General features: G+C 38.6%; 1 protein-coding gene across 6 annotated transcripts in view; it reads left to right on the forward strand.

Moving 5' to 3' along the window:
* Ranbp17 (RAN binding protein 17) overlaps positions 1–19,274 on the forward strand; it is a 285,238-nt gene that overhangs the window by 233,036 nt on the left and 32,928 nt on the right. For 5 of the 6 annotated variants that reach the window (XR_013440033.1, XM_078052377.1, XM_078052386.1 and 2 more), the window contains 2 exons: positions 11,845–12,059; positions 14,167–14,305. The exons of the other annotated variant lie outside the window; for it this stretch is intronic. Coding sequence is in view for 4 of the 5 variants with exons in the window: in XM_078052377.1 (XP_077908503.1) it covers positions 11,845–12,059; positions 14,167–14,305 (354 nt within the window). In the remaining variant the exon portion in view is untranslated. The remainder of the gene's footprint in view (positions 1–11,844; positions 12,060–14,166; positions 14,306–19,274) is intronic. 6 annotated transcript variants of the gene reach the window in all.

Raw genomic sequence — 19,274 nt, forward strand, 5'->3', positions numbered from 1 at the left:
GAGGGTCTCACTGAATTGCCCAGGCAAGCCTTAAATTTTCCATCCTCCTATCCTGGCCAGCTGGGGTTGCAGGTGTGCAGCTCCACTCCCCACCCGTGTGACTGTGTGATGACGCCATCCTAACAGGGTGGGCCATCTCAGAGTGGGTTTCCCTTTGCCTTTCTCTAACAAGTAACCATGTAGAGCCCTTTTCATGTCCTGTTGACCATTTTTATGTGTTCTTTGAAGGAATGTCCATGCAGGTCATTTGCCCTTGTTTTTAATTGGGTTGTTGATCCATGATTGAGTTGTACAAGTTCTTTATAAATTTTGTATATTACCTCTTTATCAGATGAATGGTTGGCAAGTACTTTTCCCATTCTGTTGACCACATTTTATTTTTTTAATTTCCTTTTCTGTGCAGAGCTTTTTAGTTTTAGTAAGTCCCATTGACTTTGGCTTTTGTGGCCTGAGCTTTTGGCGTGATCTTTTGGGAAAAAGAAAAAAAAAATCATTGCCAAGGCCATTGTTCAGAAGCTTCTCCTCTGTGTAGTCTTCTAAGAGTTTTGTAATTTCTTGCCGTATATTCAGGTCTTTTATTCATTTTGACTTTATTTTTGTGTATCAAAGAAGATGAAGGCCCAGGTTGGTTTTTTTTTTTTTTTTTTTTTTTTTTTTTTGTATGTTGGAAGGCCAGTTTTTCCAGTGCCCTTCATTGAGGAGCTTGTCTTTTCCCCATTGTGTTCTTTGGTGCCCTTAAACTTAGTTGACTATATGTTTGGATTTATTTCTGGACTCTATTCTTTTCCACTTCTCTGTGTATCTGCTTTTATGCTAGCATCATATTGTTTTGGTTACTGCAGCTTTGTAATCAGTTTTGAATCAGGACATGTGATGACTCCAACTTGATCTTTCTCTGAATTGTTCTTACCATTCCGGGTATGTTATGGCTCCAAGTGAATTGTAAAAATTTTTTTTTTCTATTTCAGTGAAGAATGTTATCGGGATTTTGACAGGGGCCACATTGAATCTGTGTCTTGGTTTGGGTGGTGTGGACATTTTCAGAGTATTCTTCCAATATTTAGGCATGGGATATATTTTCATTTATTTGTGTTTTCTTCAGTTGCTTTTATCAATGTTTTATGATTTTCAGTGTATAGTTCTTTCAACTTTATCTATAAGCATGTATTTTCCTTAAGGAAAATACTGAGTGATTCTAAACGAAGTGGTGTGATTTATTTGTATTTTTGTGAAACCACTTTGATAGTGGGCATGGTAGATGGCTTGCCGGATGCCAAGCTAGAAGAGAAAGGGACAGAATAACTTATCTGGGAGTATCTTGTACTGTCTCTTTCCTATCAACGTGATTCTGTCCTACTTGATAATATAATTTTACAGAATTCCTGCTATCATACAAAGAAAAAATACATCAGTTCTCGAGAATTTAAAGAACCACATTTGCTCTTACTAAATGTTCATATAGTCTTTGTCATCTTCAAACAGTAGTTTGAAGTAGTTTCTTTTTGTTAATATTCCATATGGGACAAAATTTGCCCCAGCTCCTAAGTCTAGTATTTGTATGTAAGCTCGTTCATGAAGTGGTTGTGGCTGAGAACCTAGATAATACAAAGTAGTAGGGTTTATTGGAGGTTTCAGCTAATGATTGTGGCTATGGTTAGATTTACATTCAACTAATAAGAAAACACACACACACACACACACATATAATGGTTATAAAATTAGCCCCATGAGTTTTAAATACTAGAAATTACTTCATTTTTCTCTGTTTTCTTTCTGTTACTTGGTGTGGCTCCATGGAAAAGAACCATGAAAATGTACTCTGCCAGGTGGCACACACCTGTAATCCCAGTGACTCAGGATGCCGAGGCAAGAGGATCACAAATTTGAGGCCAGCTTGGCAACTTAGTGAGACCCTGTCCCAAAATAAACACCCTAAGTAACAATCCCCAGTACTGCAAAAAAAAAAATGCAGGATAATAACTACATAAAAGTCTTTGATGGAACTTTATTCATAATTATGAAAAATTGGGTCACAGTGTTTTAAATATGAAATGCTTAAGAAAGTGTAGCAATTAAAATTATACTTTTAAGATTACCAGCTTATAGGAAATACATATATGCAATGCTATGTAAAAGTAGAATTCAAATTATACCTGTGCTATAGGTAATATAAAACTTGTACACATGGTGAGAGTTGAAAGAAAACACAGAAAATTTTAAATAGTTTGGTTGTAAGTTAATGGGTTTTTAATATTTTTCTCCACTAATGTGTTTATAAAATAACCTGTGTAAAATATTTTATTCAAAAAAAGAAATGAAACATACTTTGTTAGTTACTAAATTTGTAATTAAATTATTGGACAACATTACTGTGAAAATCCTAAAAGCAATTACATCAGCACTTGATTTTATCTTTTATGTCGTTGGCTTTTAGGCCATAATGCAGACAGGAAGGATGTCACCTCAGCACCATAAGACCACTGTTCACTAGCAGTATACTGCTACATCTTTTTCAATCATATTTTTTGGTATCCGCCATTTTTTTCTATCTTTTTTCTTTAAAATAGAAATATCTTTTTTCGCTTTTTTTTTTTTCCTAATTATGAATAGCACACTTAGGGACTGGTGTTACAGCTCAGTGGTAGAGTACCTGCCTAGGATGCATGATGCTCTGCCCCAGTCCTGCAAAAATAAAAAAAATCATGCACTCATGGGGAGAAAAATCCAGTAATATTAACAGTGTGTTGCAGTGTATATCTCCTGCCATATTTTTAATGTCTACATGTGTACATTTTTTATAAGTGGTATCTTGAAATACTTGCTATTCTAGAATTTGCTGGTTTTTACTGTGCCTTGACCATTGCTCCATGTTAATATATAAATTTCCTGTGGGTGGGGGGGGGTGTGTGTGCTGGGATTGAATCCCAGGTGTGGTAGGAAAGCTCTCTACCCCTGAGCTACATTCGCATCCCTGCCTCACCTTCTCAACTTTTTAAACAGCTGCATAGTATTTTATTTTATGGTCATATAGTCATTATTTATTCATTATTTAACTTTGGCTGAGCATCTAATTTTCCATCATCACACACAGTGCTCAGGTCAATAGCTTTGTACAGTCAGCTTTATGAGCTTTACCCATTCATTCAACAGATGTTTATTAAGAATAGCAGTGCCTACTCCAGGATCTTTGGGTACACCAGTAAGCAAACTGGGAAAGGAGCTATCCAATGACTAGAAGGGAATGTGTGCTCTGGGGGAGAGGCAGCTGGGAAGAGGACTGCCTGGGTGCCAGGGAGTAGAATGCAGGAGCTCTGGCTCACCCCTCATGGGAATGCTCCATGGCACAGCTACTCTGGAAGACAGTGCTACGGTCTCTCACACAGCTCATATACTCTTATCATACAATCCAGCAATCCTGCTCCTTGGCATTTACCCAAAGGAGTTGAAAACCCATGTCTACCAAAACCTGCATAGGGGTTTATAGCAGCTCGTTTCGCAACTGCCCAAACCTGGAAACAACCAAGGTAATCCTCACCAGGTGAGTCAGTGGAGACTAGTAACACAGAAAGACTTGGAATGTAGTGCAGTGCTACTGAGAACTGAGCTGTCCGGAGGACTAATATCTGAAGTATATAAATAACTCAAAAATGTAATACCAAAAAACAAATAATCCAATCAGGAAGAGGGCAAATGGATTAAGCAGACCCTTGTCAAAAGATGAAATACAAATGGCCAAACCAATATATGAAAAAATATTCAACATCATTAGTAGTCGGGGAAATGCAAACCGAAACTACACTGAGATTTTATCTCACACCAGTCAGAATGGCAGCCATGAAGAATATAAATAATAATAGATGGTGGAGAGGATATGGAGAAAAGGGAACACTTTGCACTGTTGCTGTGACTGTAAATTAGTACAATCACGATAGAAATCCATGTAGAAGCTGGGCACAGTGACACACACCTGTAATCCCAGCAACTTGGGAGGCTGAAGCAGGAGAATTGCTAGTTCAAAGCCTCAGCAAAAATGAGACACTGAGCAACTCAGTGAGACCCTGTCTCTAAATAAAATACAAAATAGGGCTGGGGATGTGGCTCAGTGTTTGAGTACCTCAGGGTTCAATCCCCAGCACCAAAAAAAAAGAAGAAAAAAAAAAAGGAAGAAAAAAGAAATCAAGATGGAGGTTCCTCTAAAGTCCAGGCATGAAAGTCTTATGACTATATTGCTCAGCCATACCACTGCTCAGTGTTTACCCTAAAGAATTAAAACCATACTTTAGAAATATGTGAATATCCATATTTATGGCAGCACAATTAACAATAGCCCAACTATCAGGATCCATCAATGGATGAATCGATAGAGAAAATGTAGTATGTGTGTGTATAAAATGGAGTTTTACTCAGTCACAAGAAAAATGAAATCATATCATTTTCAGAAAAAAGGATGGAATTTAACATTATGTTAAGCAAAATAAGCCAACTCATAAGGTCAAGAGTTGTATGTTTTCTCTCATATGTGGAAGCTAGAGAGGAAAAAGGAAAAAAAAGATTGGGGAGTGGTCCTCATGAAAATCAAGGAGAGATCAGCAGAATAGAGGAAAGAGACCAAGCGAGGGAGGAAGGGGGCAAGTGCTAGGGAGGGGTACTGGCCAAATTATATTGCAATATAGTGTACACGTGCAAGTGGGTAATAGCAGATCCCACCATCATGGACAGCTACAGTGCACCAATGAAAATGAACTGTCAAACCATGCAGCCTTAAATGCCTGCCACAGAGTGGAAGACGTCTTTCTGAAAAGGCTATGTAACATGGATTCCAATTCTGTGACATTCCGGACCAAGAGAAACTATGAAGACAGCCCAGAATAGTGGCTGGAGAAGGGAAACGGTGAACAGACAGAGGATTTTTAGAGCAGGGAAATTAGAATGGTTAATACATGTCATTATACGTTTGCCCAAACCCAAGGATGTACAAGGCAAGGAGTGGGTGCTGAACCTTGGACTGTGTATATGATGTGTCCATGGAGGTTCATCTGTATAACAAACATGCCACTTAGTGGGGTGTCAACAACACAGGCGGAGATGGACGTGGGAGCGAGGGCGTACAGGAAATCGCTGCCTTTCTCTCGGCTCTGCTGTGTTGCTAGACTGCTCTTTTAAAAAAAAAAAAAAGGTTTTTAAAAGTGCCAGGGACTGGGAACATGCTGCACTCTTAGAGTGGCCCAGAAGATGAAGTGCAGGCAGACTTCCAGTGTGTGAGCAGTGGTTGTATGAATGTCTTGGGGAACATTCCAGGATAAGGTGATAGCATTTCTTAGGATCCTCAGCAGAAGCACATCTGAGAGCAAGCAAGTTGGCAGCTGGAGCCAGATGAGCAAAAGGGGACTGACAAGAGCTACATTGTGCAGGCCAGGGCTTTGATTTTAACTCCAAGGAAAATTAAGGGCCTTTACAACATTTGGGGCAGAGGAGTGTGGTGATCCAACTTGAGTTTTAGAAAGATCACTCTGGCTGCTGGGTTAAAGTGGACCATATAGGGGGTTGACCACACAGCAACAAGAGCAGATGAGACAGTATTCCATGGAGTGACACAGGTATAGTTGAAGATGGAGTTGATGTCAGCTGAGGTGGGGGTGGGGGACTGTTAGTTCCATTTTGGTCATGTTGAGCTTGAGTGTTGATTAGACATCCAAGTACAGATGTTGAATATGAACTTGGATATGTGAGTCTGAAGTTTGGAACATACGTCAAGGCTAGAGAAACTAATATGGGAGCTGTCTGGCCCTTAGGTGGTATTTAAAGCCGCAGAACTAGGTGAGATGACTAGGGAAACCTGGAGGAGAGAGTGGACACTGGTTTGAACTCCAGTGTTAGGAGGTAAAAGAGAAGAGGAGGAAGCTACACAGGAGAGGAGCCCTGAGGCAGGACAGTCAGGAGAGTGTGTCTTGGAAGATGCAGAGGTCACCTGTGTATCAGAGCTGCCAGTGAATCAAGATGAAGACTGAGAGTCGGCTGCTGTCTCAATAGCATGCGCAAGGCCCCAGGTTCAGTTCCCAGGAATCACAAAAGGAGGTGGAAGGTCAGGTGGAGAGAGCAAACGCCAGGATTCAGCAATAGAGTGACCTTGAAATGGGCATATTTGGTGGATTGGGCATAAAGAATTGAGAGGAGAAGAAATGAAGACAGTGAATATTGACAGTTGTTTGAAGAATTTTTTACAAAAGGCAACAATATCTAGCAGACTAGAGAAGGTTTTGTGTTACTTTTTTGATTTTTTTAGTTGTAAATGAGCACAATCCCTTTATTTTATTTATTTACTTTTATGTGGTGCTGAGGATCAAATCCAGTGCCACCCACACATGTGCTAGGTGAGTGCTCTACCACTGAGCCACAGCCACAGCCCCTGTTACTTTTTTTAGTGGTAGAAATGATAGCATGACTTGTATTCTGCTAAGAGTAATTGAATAGCAAAAAATATATACACACACATAAATACATACATATATATATTTCTCTCCTGTGCATAGTATATGTATAAAAAGGTTGCTTTTGCCTTTGGCAAGAGATATGGGACTTGGTTGGATCTGGGGGCACTGGCAGCAGAGGTGAATGCAGTGCATTCCCAGAAATGGACTGGTGCTTTTTTTCATATTTTAATGAATATTACCAGTGCCTTCTACAATGATCACTAATTGCATATTCCTATTTTTCCTGTTGCTTAAAATTCCACATCCTTATCAACACTACTTGGTTTAAGTTTTTTGTGCTCTGAAAGGAAAATATCCTGTTCCCTTCCAACCCTCACAACCTCAATTCTGCTCCAGGCTATTCGTGCCTAGGCCTTGGCAGGTTTGCAAAAACAGAGGTGGGCTGAGTGACTTGCGGTGAGAGGAGGTCTCATGTCACTGCCCTGATGGGGAATGAAGACATAGAACCTGGGAGCTGAGCACTAACCACTTTAAAATTTTAGAGATTAAAAGGGAAAATGAGGGGCTGGGGTGGTGGGTCACCGGTAGCCCACTTGCCTAGCATGTGCGAGGCCCTGGGTTCGATCCTTAGCACCACATAAAAATAAATAAATGAAATAGAGCTGGGGATGTGGCTCAAGCCGTAGCGCGCTTGCCTGGCATGCACGGGGCGCTGGGTTCAATCCTCAGCACCACATAAAAAAAATAAAATAAAGTTGTGTCCACCGAAAACTAAAAAATAAATATTAAAAAAAAAATTCTTTCTCTCTAAAATAAATAAATAAATAAAGGTATTGTGTCCGACTGCAATCGAAAAAATAAATATTTTTAGAAAGGGGAAAATGAAAAGGTAAAATCAAAGCAGGGATTGTCTGATAAGCCAAAAGGCACCATGTTCATCCTGTCAGTTCCTCCTGGCACGAGATGCTCCTGTAGTGTGTTACATCCTTGCTCTGAATGGTGGAATGGGGGCAAACATACCACCTACAACTCATCCTCTTGGAGGAACACAAAAAAGGTAGTGACTGTATACAGTATTGACCAGTGGACATGTGAATGGAAAGGATTAAGGGGAAATGACATTGTTCTGTGCCACAGACAGGAGCTCCTCCAAGTGTAAACACAGGAGACTAGACTGGGGGAAACATGAGCCCAGAATTGCACATTGTCATGGCTGACATTTATTGAGCACTGTGCCAGCTCCTGTGGGTAAGCACTTCACATATGTCACCTCCCTTGCTCCACAAGAGAGCCTGGGAGTTAAAGGAGTTATTATCCTTGTTTTATACATAAGGAAACAGTGACTTACAGAGGCTTTTGATCTGCTCAGATACCCAAGTAGCAGGAAAGAGTGAGGATTCACACCGGGGCAGTGCAACTTAGAAGCCCACACAGTTCATCCCAGCCTTGGGTACTGTCCATTTATCTTCCATTAGAGCATTATCTTGTTACACAGTTTTTCACCTAAAGAGGACATCCTGCAGTCAGTCACCCACGGAAGAGGTAGGGAGTTGGGGGAAGGGGGCTTATAGAAACAGACTTGGAAGTTGATTCAGGTGAGCAGAAGAGACTTTGCATCTTTTGGTCTATATCCCTTTCTGAATGTACATCTTGAGACTTGTCTAGAAGGGATACTCTTGAGTGCTAGAAGCTAATAACAATGAATGGCCTCTCCATGAAGGGCAGAATGGAGGTTAAGAAGGAGAGAATAGCAGTAAATAGAAGCTAATAATGAGGAAGATATTTCTAGTAAGCCAGATGATGTAGATCAGGAGTCCTCTTCTTACTTCTCTGTTGTTTTCCTTTCTGTTTAATGAGATTAACTCTTAGACTGCCTTAGCATGTACAGTGACAGTGGCAGTTTTGTACTGCTTGTAACTGTCCTCCGTTGTTGCCTTTGGTGGTCTTAGCCATCCAGTTCACACCTTTCCTCTCCTAAGCTTCAGCATAGCCTCAACATCCATCTTACCCATGACCCGTGTTAAGGATGCAAAACTAAGGATGGGCCTTTCTCCTGACCCCCAATATAGCCAACATCGTCGCTAGGAAACAGGGATTTTCCTTTTGATTCTAGCCTTCAAAAGGGTTTATTTTATTCAGGAAAACATTGTTTCTTTTGGTGCTTTGACAGTAATGCCAAAGAAGCAACTGTCACCAGCTTCCATGGCTGCCCACCTGGCAATGCCCCCATCTCCCAGTAGTCCACAGTGCAGTGCAGATCTCAGGAATGCCTGAATGAAGGGTGGGACTTCGCAGGCGTGCAGTGCAGCAGGGAAGATGGTGTTCCCTACCAGAGAGGCACATGGATACCCAGTTAGTTCTCTTCACAGTAACGTGACTGATACACACATCAGGCAGGGAACAAGAACTGTATGGGGTAGAAAATGTATTTTAGGAATTATACCTTTTTTACAATCTTGGGTAAAGATGAGGAAATGAGTCCAAAGGGGAGAGTTGAAGGTTCAGGGAAAAACTTCACTGATCAGCTCTTCTGAAATAATGGCATGAATAGAGATGTCCAAGCTTGCAGGGAGGTCCAGAGGGTAGGAACATCCGGATGCTGGATTAGGATCATGAAAGTAATGGAGTGAGGAGGGACAGGTATCATTGTATAAAACCAAGTGGGATGGCATCAAATTGAAAAGCTTCTGCAGAGAAAAGGAAACAATTAAGACCATGAAGAGAGAGCCTAAAGAATGAGAGAAAAATCTTTACCTGCTTCTTTTCCAACAGGGGATTAATAACCAGAATACATAAAGAACACAAAAAAACTTAACAGTCCACTTAGTAAATGGGCAAAAGATCTAAAGAGCCATTTCTCAAAAGAAAAAATACAAATAACCAGCAAATATATGAAAAAATAAATGTTCAACATTCTTAGCAATCAAAGATAGAAATTAAAAATACACTGAGATTTCATTTCACCCCACTTAGAATGACAATCCTCAAGAATACAAATAATGGTAATTGCTGGTGAGGATGTGGTGGCGGAGCTACGTTCAAACATTGTTGAATTACAAATTAGTACAACCACTCTGGAAATCAGTATGGGGATTCCTCAAAAAATCTAAAATCAGTGCTGGGATTGTGGCTCAGTGGTAGAGCGCTTGCCTAGCATGTGAGGCACTGGGTTGGATTTCTCAGCATCGCATATAAATAAATAAAATAAAGGTCCATTGACAAGTAAAAAATATTTTTTAAAAAAGATCTAAAACCAGCATATTATGGAAATACATCATTTAATGTTTATAGCAGCAAAAAACACAATTGCCAAGTTATAGAACCGGCCTAGGTGCCCATCAATAGACTAATGGATAAAGAAAATGTGTGTGTGTGTGTGTGTGTGTGTGTGTGTGTGTGTGTAAATAGGATGAAGTTCTACTCAGCCATTAAGAAGACTGAAATTATGTCATTTGCTGGTAAATAGATGGAACTAGAGAATATCGTCCTAAGTGAAATAAGCCAGACTCAGAAAATCAAGGGTCAAATGTTTTGTCTCATGTGCAGAAGCTAAAGAGAAGAAAGGAATAAACAAGGGGATCTCACAAAAATAGAAGGGAGACTTAGAGTAGAAGTGAAGGACCAAGCAGGAGGGTGGAGAGAAGGGGAGGAAAAAGAACTAGAGAATGAAATTGAGAAAATATGCTGTGTGCATATATGAATATGTCACAGTGCATTCCAACTACATCCATAACTACAGTGCACTGATAAAAAATAAATGAATAAAAGACCCACAGAGTAGAAGAAGGGAATCAGAGAGAGAGGAAGGAAGGAAAGAAGGAGTACTTGGGATTGAAATGTTACGTACAATTATGAATACATCAAAGTGAACCCCACCATTCTGTGTAACTACAATGCACTAATAAGCTTTTTGTTAAGGTCAGTGAAAGGCCATTGCCTCTGCAGAGCTGCTCCTGTAAATTTGCTGCCCAGTGTGTGGACTGGTGGGCATGGGGTCAGTGGTCAGCAGGACTAGTAGTCCCAACAACAAATGGGACCTAGAAGCATTTCCACATTCTAATTGTCACCAATTCTAATCACAGCTTGAAGAAATTTGGAGCATCTACCTTCCAGATCTCACACAAACTTCTCTTTGGGCCCCTTCACTCACAGTCTTACAGGGAAATGGGTTTCATCCTGGTTTAGCCAGGTTGACATAGGATAAGCCACAGTGCCTCTAAACTTTGTGAACTGAATGTAGTTCACTTTTAGAAGCAGTGTTCACTTGAATAGGAGGAAAGCAGAGCTAAGAAACAGTATGACTATATTTTTTTAAAAAAACATTCTTAGATATTGCCTAGTAATGTGCATTAATAGTGCACATTTCAAAAACAAACTGTTGCCAGGCGTGGTGGCACACGCCTCTAATTCCAGCAGCTCAGGAGGCTAAAGCAGGAGAATGGCAAGTTCAAGGACAGCCTCAGCAACTTAGTGAGGCTGTAAACAACCTACTGAAACCATGTCTCAAAATAAAATATAAAAAGGGCTGGGGATATGACTTGATTTCAGTCCCTAATACAAAAAAAAAAAAAAAGTTGATGTAAATGCTAAAGATTACAATAGAAAAATTTTTAAGTGATTATATAAACATTTCTTTGTCTTTAGTCAGCATAGAATTGAGATAGTTTTAAAAACAGTCTTCTGGAGATGGGGCTCAGTGGTAGAGCACTCGCCTAGCATGCGTGAGGCACTGGGTCAATCATCAGCACCACATAAAAATAAAATAAATGTATTGTGTCCACTACAACTAAAAAATAAATGTTAAAAACAATTGTCTCTTGAGGTCTTCTGAGAAAACAACTAAGGAGGAAAACGGAAAGAGTGTTTATTAGGCACTGTGCCAAAAATGTGTGTCCTATTTCATTTAATTCATAAACCAAACCTATGAGGCTCCTAAAAGTGAAGCAATTCAAGATCTAGTTCATATATGTATGTTGGAAGTTTACCCAGAATTTAGAGTAATTTACATCTTAATCAGATTATCTTTTTCTCTTAGTGGATTATTTTATCCTACTTTTTAAAAACTTTTTATTGAAAGAATAACATCTATATTAAAGTACAAAAGTGAATTAATCTGAAGAGTATAACAATTAACTTTTATGTATCTCTGTATATTTCAATGTAATCACCATCCAGATACAAACACCAGACTTTCCCATGCCCTGATGGATTACCCCTGGGCCCTTTGTCCTTCCCAGGTAAATGGCCTTAAGCATTTGTAGTTTTCACTTCTGTGGAGGGCTCCGTTTTTGGAGCAGTGCTGGAGGAAAGGGAACATTCACAGTGAGGTGAAATGTTAAGCATTGTGCCCTGTGGCTGCTTTAAATTATCTCTACTTATGGCACTTTCTCTTTCTGCTTTTACCCTAAAACAGGTAATCAGATCCTGTCTCTTGGGAGCCTCTCAAAAGATCAGATTTATCCAATGAAACTCAAGGGCATCTCCATCTGCTATTCAGCTCTCAAATCTGCCTTATGTGGAAATTATGTCAGCTTTGGCGTCTTCAAGTTGTATGGGGACAACCATTTTGACAATGTACTCCAGGCCTTTGTCAAAATGCTACTGTCGGTGTCCCACAGCGACTTGCTAGTAAGCAATCATGTAATGTGGGCGTCTTTGTGAAGCGAGCAGCAACAACCACAAGCCCCCAACTGTAGGACGAGGGCTGGGGAGCGAGAGCAATCCCAGAGCAGTTTCCCCTCTGGGACAGCGAGTTTGGTCTCACTCACTGCTAAATGCGCTATCTAGTGACACCCCTGCTGACTGTGCTTATAGAATCAACTGCAGGTTCGAAGGGGTACCTGCCACCCTCTTCCAGGTGGGTCGTCCAGAGTGCTCCAGATTGTGCCATGGCAAAATGTAATGAGCACTTTCAGTTGATTGCTTATGGCCAGACTCATAATTCCAAAACACCTATTTCCTGCAGTAGAAACAGGGTTGCCGAGAGGTCTTCCAGTCCTTCTGTTCGGCTCCTCTGACTTGCCCTGTGGTTTGGCTTTCTTTACCAATAAAATTCTGGTGAACTGGACAGAGTGCAGAACCACAGGTGGAGCAGCCCTACATATGTGGAGACCTGCACGCACTAATTACCTACCTTGAACGGCTCTTCTCTCTTTTCTCCAAAATGAGTGGATTGACTGGGTGAGCTCCAGGGCCCTTCTCTGCTTGGCCACCTAGTTTCTCTAATGTGTGTCAGTGGTCTCCAAACTCTGAATCCATCAGAACACCTGCAGGGTGCTTATTGGTAATTCGATTTCCTGTTTCCTTCACTGGGCTCTCATTATCAGGCTTTTTTTAAACATCTGTCAGATTACCCAGAAACCACTGAATGCCCAGTGTGGTGTCAGTGATTTCTTGGGTAACGCAGACAAGTAATTCATCCTTAGAATGGTTCAGGCCTTCCCAGCTGGTCACACACACCGCAGCCCCAGGGTTACAAGGATGATCTGAGGACCTGTGCGGGGCAGCCTTCATGAGAAACACTCCTGGACTCAGGGTGTCCCCACCATCCTAGGCTGGCCTCTTTGGGGATATGTCTCAAGCTGAAGTCACCAGGCATCCTCCCAGTGACACAGAATGCTCACTGAGGCTGTGCCTGGAGGACAGACATTACAAAGGAGACACTTGGATCAAATCGGCCATATGTTACATTCACTTCCTTGAGGGGACTCTTCACTACAGCTGAGGTCCCCCAAGAAATATGGTGTCACTCTAGAAATTTTTCTCTTGCCCCACCCTTTTTTTTAAACAGTCAAGCAAACCTCCAGTTCAATAATTTTCAAACTTGAGAGTACGTAAGACTCTTATCTCATATGTATGTTAAAAACACACATTGCGGGCCCCACCTCAGAGCCTTCCACTTAGTCTAGAGCGGGATCAGAACGAGCACCCCGAGTGATTCTTACAGAGGTAGCTACCTTCGTCTCACTTTAGGAAATGCTGCTCTGCTTTACCTTTCTTATGAGCAGCATGCTTCTTTGACATCAATTTGGGTTACATTTGAGATTTTCCAGGTATATTTCTTATATGTTTTATCTTTGCCTGTAGTGTGGAAAATACTAAGCCATTTACCAAAGGATGATTTAGTCAGATGGGTTGGCATTGTTTAAATATATCAGACTATAATGCCAAGTCCTATTATAACAGCAAATTTCTTTGTGCTTAAAAAACAAAAACTAATAATAACAAAGTTGTCTAACCACTATTAAGTGCTATTCATTGTTATAATATTCCAGTTCAGAAAAATGATTCATTCTTCCACATATTTACCTGCTTTTAGGTATTAGCCATGTAGAGTAAAACTGAAGTAACATTCTGTTACAGCTTCAAATTAACATTTCTAGAGATCAAGGGATTCCTATTAGAACCCTTTTAAATGCTGAATTGGGAATCATTATGCCATTTTTTAATATATTTATTGACCTTGTATTTAAAAATAAGTTGAGGGCTGGGGATGTGGCTCAAGCAGTAGTGTGCTCGCCTGGCATGCGTGCAGCCCGGGTTTGATCCTCAGCACCACAGACCAACAAAGATGTTGTGTCCGCCAAAAACTAAAAAATAAATTAAAAAAATAAAATAAAATAAAAAAATAAAAATAAGTTGACAGTTTCCAATATTATAAGTTGCAATTGCCCTTATACTGTACATGATTTTTTCTTCCCTGTGGTTTGACATGCAGTCCCTCTCTGTGTTGTAGCAATATCGGAAACTGAGCCAGTCGTATTATCCACTCCTGGAATGTCTCACCCAGGACCACATGAGCTTCATCACCAACTTAGAGCCTCCTGTGCTCCTGTATGTCCTCACTTCTATCTCAGAAGGACTCACTACTCTTGGTAAGGATCATGGAAAACATTGTTCCCCTAGGAAAGCTTGCTCATGGTCTCTTAATCTATGTGCTCATTGAGACTCTCATCCTCCAAAGGAGAAAAAGGTATTGTAAGCTCAAACTGAAAGATTATTTTAGAACTCTTATTTGCAAATAGGAAAATACATTTTGATATATAGTATGTTATTTTATAATTAGCTTATTGAAATATAATTTATATCGCTGATTTTAAGTGAACAGTTTGATCAGTCCTGACAAATGAACCACCACAACCATGGTGTATAATGTTGTGTGTGTTTTCATCACCAATAAAAGCTCTTTTACGTCCCCTCAAATCAGTTCCTTCTCCTTACTCTTCTCAAAGGACCACTGTCTGCCTTGTCTTTGCCTTTTCCAGAATTTCATGTAAGTGGACTCCTATAATATGAAGTTATTTGTGTCTGGCTTCTTTTATTTAGTGTGATGCCTTTGAGAGGCATTCATATTATTTTGCAAATCAGTTGGGGTTTTTGGTCATTGTTTTGTGTTTTTTTTGTTTTGTTGTATTTGTTTTTTTGTTTGTTTGTTTGATTTGGGTACCAGGGCTCTACCTCTGGATTACATCCCCAGCCCTTTTTATTTTATTTTGAGAAGATGTCTTCTCACTAAGTGGCTGAAGCTGGCCTCAAACTTACTGTCCTCCTACCTCAGCCTCCTGAGTCACCTGAGATTACAAGCATGTGCCACCACACCTGGCTCAGGTCGTTAGTTTCTTTCTATTGCTGAGTATTATTCCATCATGTGGACTACCTCAGTTTGTTTGTCCATTCACTGATAGATATTGGAGTTGTTTATGTTATTTCACAATTTTGAATATTGGCACTGTGAAAATGAATGTACTAGTCCTCATGTGATTGCCTGCCTGCCTACTTACCTACCTCAGACAGACAGACAGATTGACTGATCAGTCAATCATAGATAATTATTTTTCTTGTCTAGGAACTTAGAGTAGAATGTCTGGGTTTCATGCTAAGTATATTTTTAAAATCTGAAGAAACCATTATCCAAGGTGTCTGTAGCGTTTGGTTCTAGTGGTGTAGGAGGGCTCCATTCACTCCTCACCCTCACCAATACTTACCACTGGTATTTTTAATCTCACCATGTAACATATGGGAAATGGGATCTCACTGTGGTTTTAATCTGCATTCTACTAATGAATAATGATTTAAGCATATTGTCATGCTAATTAATGCCTTTCACTTGTCTTCTTGGTGTTTGTTCAGATCTTTTACTCATATTTTTAACTGGGTTCTTTGTTTTTGTTACTGAGTAATAAGACTTGTATATCCTGAAAACACATCTTCATCAGATATTAAGTACTGCAGATATTTTTCAGCCTATGACCTGTCTTTGTGTTTTCCTAACAGTATCTTCTGAAGAAGAAAATTTTTAGTTTTGAAGAAGTCCAAGTTATCTTTTGTTGTGGTGGTCGTAGTTCTAAGAAATGTTTGTTTAGCCAAGGCCATAAAGATTTCTCCTGGGTTTTCTTCTAGAAATTGGATGGGTTTACCTCTGATGTTGAAGTTTATGATGTATTTCAGTTTAATTTTCATGTATAATATGAAGTAAAAGCTCAAATTTTCTTTTTAACATGCGGACAGTCGACAGTTGTTCTAGCACCTTTTGTTGATTAAACATCCCTATCTATTTGGCTACCTTATGCCAATAGTATGTTGTTAATTTTATAGGGGGTCTTAAAATACTGTATCATAACCCTTTAGTGTTTTCTCTTTTAAAAATTATTTTAGCTATTCTGAATCCTTTGCCTTTTTATAGAAATTTTAGAATCAACTTCTCAGTTTCTTTTGTTAAAACGAAAAGAGTGTGCTGACTTTAGTTCTTTTTGGATAAATTCTGAGGAGTAGAAGAGCTGGTTCATGTGGTGGCTCTGTTCCTAGCTCTTTGAGGAATCTCCCCACTCTGGAAAATGATTGTGTTAATTTGCAGTCCCACCAACAATGTATGACTATACCTTTTTACCTTACATCCTCAGTAGCATTTTTATTCTTGATAATTGCCATTCTGATGAAATATCAATATAGTTATGATTTGCATTTCCCCAATTGCTTGGTATTTATATTGTTTTGAGAAATGTCTATTTAGTTTTTTTTTTTAACCCATTTCTTGATTAGGTTATTTGGGGTTTTGGTATTAAGCTTTTTGAGTCTTTTATGTATTCTCTGTATTTATCCAAAAGAACTAAAATTAGCATACTATAGTGATACAGCCCACATCAGTATTTATAGCAGCACAACTCAAAATATCCAAGACAAGGAAGCAGCTCAGGTGCCCATCAATAGACTAATGAATAAAGAAAATGTGGTATATGTAGACAGTGGAGTTTTACTCATCCATAAAGAAGAATGAAATTTTGGCATCCTTTTGTTCCTGACTGATGTTGATATAAATGGGTGGAACTGGAGAACATCAGGCCAGAAAATCAAGGGTTGAATTTTTTTCTCATTTGTGGAAGCTAGATATATACATATAAAGTCACCAATTAACAATAAATAAATAAATGGAGGGTAGACCAGTAGAGAAGAGGAAGGGGAATAAAAGGAGGGAGAAAGGAGGAGAAAGGAGGAAACTGGGCACTAAAAAGGAAGTAAATTAAATTCCATGCATGTATGATTATGTGAAAACAAACCCAATTATTATGTACAACTATAATGCAATAATAAAAACAAAAAAATTATTTTAAAGAAATAGGAAAATTTTGATTGAGGTCACATTGAATTTATAGATCAATTTGGAGATAATTGACATATTAACTATTATTCAGTGTTCAATCCCTGAAAATTCTATATGTCCCCTATTCACATAGGTCTTCTTCAACTTTTCTCAAAAATATTTTTGTAGCTTTGAATTTATGAGTCTTATCTGTATTTTTTAATATTTATAACTAAAAAAATATTTATAACTAAATACTGTACGATTTTATGCTATTATCAGTGGCATTTTAATTATCTATTTTTCTTTGCTATAGTATAGAATCAAAATTGGGTTTTTTGTTTCTTTGTTGACTTTATATCTTATAACCTTATTAAACTCACCTATTCTATCAGCTTTTTATAGATTTCTTACATAGATATTTTGGCAAATAAAGAGGTTTTACCTCATTCTTTCTAATCCATCTGCCTTTTTTTTTTTTCTTGCCTTATCACACTGGCTAGAACCTGCAATACAATATTAAATAGAAGTGTAGAGCAAGCATCTTTTTTTCTTCTCTTCAGTTTTGAAGGCAGTTTTTCAGTTTCAAACCATCCCATATAATGCTGGGTTTCTCATAGGTGTCTTTTATCCTTTGGAAGAAAATCTTTCATTCATAGTTTGCTGAGTGTATTATCATGAATGAGTGTTGAATTTTAGCAGGTGCTTTCTTTGTATCAACTGATATGATCATATAGTTTTCCCTTTTTTGTTAATGATCACATTGAATGATATTTAAATCAACAATATTCAGTCCAAATCACAATATTAAGTCAGCTTTGCATTCCACATGTGACTATGACTGATGTGGATGTGTTCCTCTATAGTTCTCATGGAGAATTCTGTTCTCATATCCTTACCTTGTTTTAGTCAGTCTAGTGCCCTCATGAGATGAGCTAAGAAATGTTTTCTCCTCTGCTTTCTCATGTTTATATATAATTTTTGTTTATTTTTCCTTAAACATTTGATAGAATTTCCCAGTGAAACCATCAGACTTAAAGTTTTCTTTGGAAGATTTTTAACTACACATTGAATTTCTTTAGTAGATGTATATCTATTTTAGTTGTTAATTACATCTTGAATATTTAGTGTTTGTATCTAAATTTCATCTAACATTATTGACATAAAGTTGTTAATAATGTCCCCTTGATATCCGGTTTTATTTCTATGGGACCTATAACGATGTTCCCTCTTTCATCCCTGATATTGGCAATTTGTATCATTATCTTTTTTCTTTTCCTCCTCCTTCTCTTATCTCTTCCCCTTTTCCTCCTCTCATCTTCTCCTTCCCTCTTCTTCCTCTCCTCTTCCTGTTTTTCTTCCTTGATCATTCCAGCTATAGTTTATCGGTTTTATTGCAAAGCATTATTTTTAGTTTCCAGTGATTTTTTTTCTGTTATTTCTATTTCACTGATTTCAAATATGACCTTCATTTTTTTCTTCAGTTGATTTTTGCCTTCTTCCCCCACCCCCGAGATAGAAGCTTAAATCATTGGTTTTAGACCTTTCTTCCTTTTTAACATATATTTTTTAATATTTATTTTTTAGTTGTATTTGGACACAGTACCTTTATTTTATTTATTTATTTTCATGTGATGCTGAGAACATGCTAGGCGAGCGCTCTACTGCTGAGCCACAACCCCAGCCCCTTAATGTACATTTTTAATGCTTTAATCTGAGCACTACTCTAGCTATATCTCAAAATTTTAAGTGTTATTAAAGCTGTGGGTTGTTCCTTAGAAGCAGACTGATTTTCTGGAATTTGAAGATGATCCTGAATCTTTTCTGTGACTGATTCTAGTTTTATTCCATTGTGTCATAGAATACACTCAATGAGTTTTATACTTTTTAAAGTTTATTGAGACCTCTTTATGACCCTCACTGTGATGAATGCTTCCCGGTACTTAGCTGAATGTGTGCGCCACTGCTGGGGAGTACTCTGTGCTGGCTCTAGCAGTACTCTGTTGCTCCTGATTGGTTGGTCGGTGCTGTTTTTTTCTATGCATGAACTAAAAAGAAATCCTGAAGTCTCTGAAGACAGTTATAGATTTGTCCTGTCTCCTTTCAGTTCTGTCAGTTTTTGTATCAAATGTTTCTGTTTAAATAGCTCTGTTATTAGGTGCATAATATTTAAAATTATTAAATTCCTTTGATGAACTTTTGTCATTACAAAATTATCCTCTTTATCTCTGGTAATATTCTTTCCTCTGAAATTTTTGTCTGATAAC

Source organism: Ictidomys tridecemlineatus, chromosome 1, assembly GCF_052094955.1.
Source record: "Ictidomys tridecemlineatus isolate mIctTri1 chromosome 1, mIctTri1.hap1, whole genome shotgun sequence".
In the NCBI taxonomy this organism is placed as follows: domain Eukaryota; kingdom Metazoa; phylum Chordata; class Mammalia; order Rodentia; family Sciuridae; genus Ictidomys; species Ictidomys tridecemlineatus.